Source organism: Gekko japonicus, unplaced genomic scaffold, assembly GCF_001447785.1.
Source record: "Gekko japonicus isolate JY-2015 unplaced genomic scaffold, Gekko_japonicus_V1.1 scaffold33251, whole genome shotgun sequence".
Lineage (NCBI taxonomy): Eukaryota > Metazoa > Chordata > Lepidosauria > Squamata > Gekkonidae > Gekko > Gekko japonicus.
This window is the reverse complement of record NW_015220319.1, coordinates 1-1,114: the sequence shown is the minus strand read 5'-3', so window position 1 is coordinate 1,114 and position 1,114 is coordinate 1. Positions and strand designations below refer to the sequence as shown.

Below are 1,114 nucleotides of genomic sequence, written 5' to 3'. Positions count from 1 at the left end.
CTCAGCTCCGCCTCCAGCCGCCGCCTCCCGCGGGATCCCGGACGGGGCCGAGGGCCGAGGTTGGTGAAGCCGCCGGAGCGGCGTCTGGTCTCGGACTCGAGCCATGGGGGGCAACCTGGGCTGCCACCGCTCCATCCCGCGGGACCCCTCGGACTTATGCCACAGCCGCAAGTTCAGCGCGGCGTGCAACTTCAGCAACATCCTGGTCAACCAGGAGCGGCTGAACATCAACACGGCCACGGAGGAGGAGCTCATGACCCTCCCGGGGGTCACCAGGACGGTGGCCCAGAACATTGTGGAGTACCGGGAGTACATCGGGGGCTTCAAGAAGGTGGAGGATTTGGCGCTGGTCAGCGGGGTGGGCGCCGCCAGGCTGGAGCAGGTGAAGTTTGAGATCTGCGTCAGCAGCAAGGGGAACTCGGCCCAGCACTCGCCCAGCTCTCTGCGGAAGGACCAGACCCTCGACCACCTGTCCGCTGCGAAGATCAACATCAACACCGCCACCTCCGCCCAGCTCATGAGCATCCGTGGCATCACGGAGAAGATCGCCAACGGCATCGTGGAGTACCGGAAGGAGCACGGGCCTTTCAGGAGCATTGAGGACCTGGTCAAGATGGACTGCATCAACTCTTCCTTTCTGGACAGGATCCGGCACCAGATCTTCGCGGAGAGGTCGAGGCCCCCCTCCACGAACACCAACGGCGGCGGCCTCAACTTCACGGTCAAGCCCCACCCCAGCCCCACCTCCCTCAGCCTCCAGAGTGAGGATTTGGATTTCCCGCCTGGGGGGCCGACTCAGATTATCTCCACCCGGCCCACCGTGGAAATGTTTGGCGGGGTGAGAGATGGGAAGCCCGTCCTGAGGGTGGCCACTTGGAACCTGCAGAGCTGCTCTGTTGAAAAAGCCAACAACCCTGGCGTGCGAGAAGTCGTGTGCATGACCGTTCTGGAGAACAGGTATGGGGCTCCAGCCTGACTTCTGGTGCAGTTTTCACAAATACTTTATTTCTATTCTTGCTTGCTTCAGCTCTTCCACGTCTGCGAATGAAATGTTACTGGCCCATAGTGGATACTACCTGTTTTGCAAGTGGTATAGCCTCATCCTTAGACTCAT

General features: G+C 61.0%; 1 protein-coding gene across 1 annotated transcript; it reads left to right on the top strand.

The window, feature by feature from the left end:
• Positions 1–24: 24 nt before the first annotated feature.
• Positions 25–957, top strand: LOC107125263 (endonuclease/exonuclease/phosphatase family domain-containing protein 1-like; the record flags this gene model as incomplete). The annotated part of the gene is made up of 1 exon (XM_015428709.1): positions 25–957. A coding segment is annotated over exon 1 (854 nt), but the record flags the coding sequence as incomplete, so codon positions are not given.
• Positions 958–1,114: the final 157 nt, after the last annotated feature.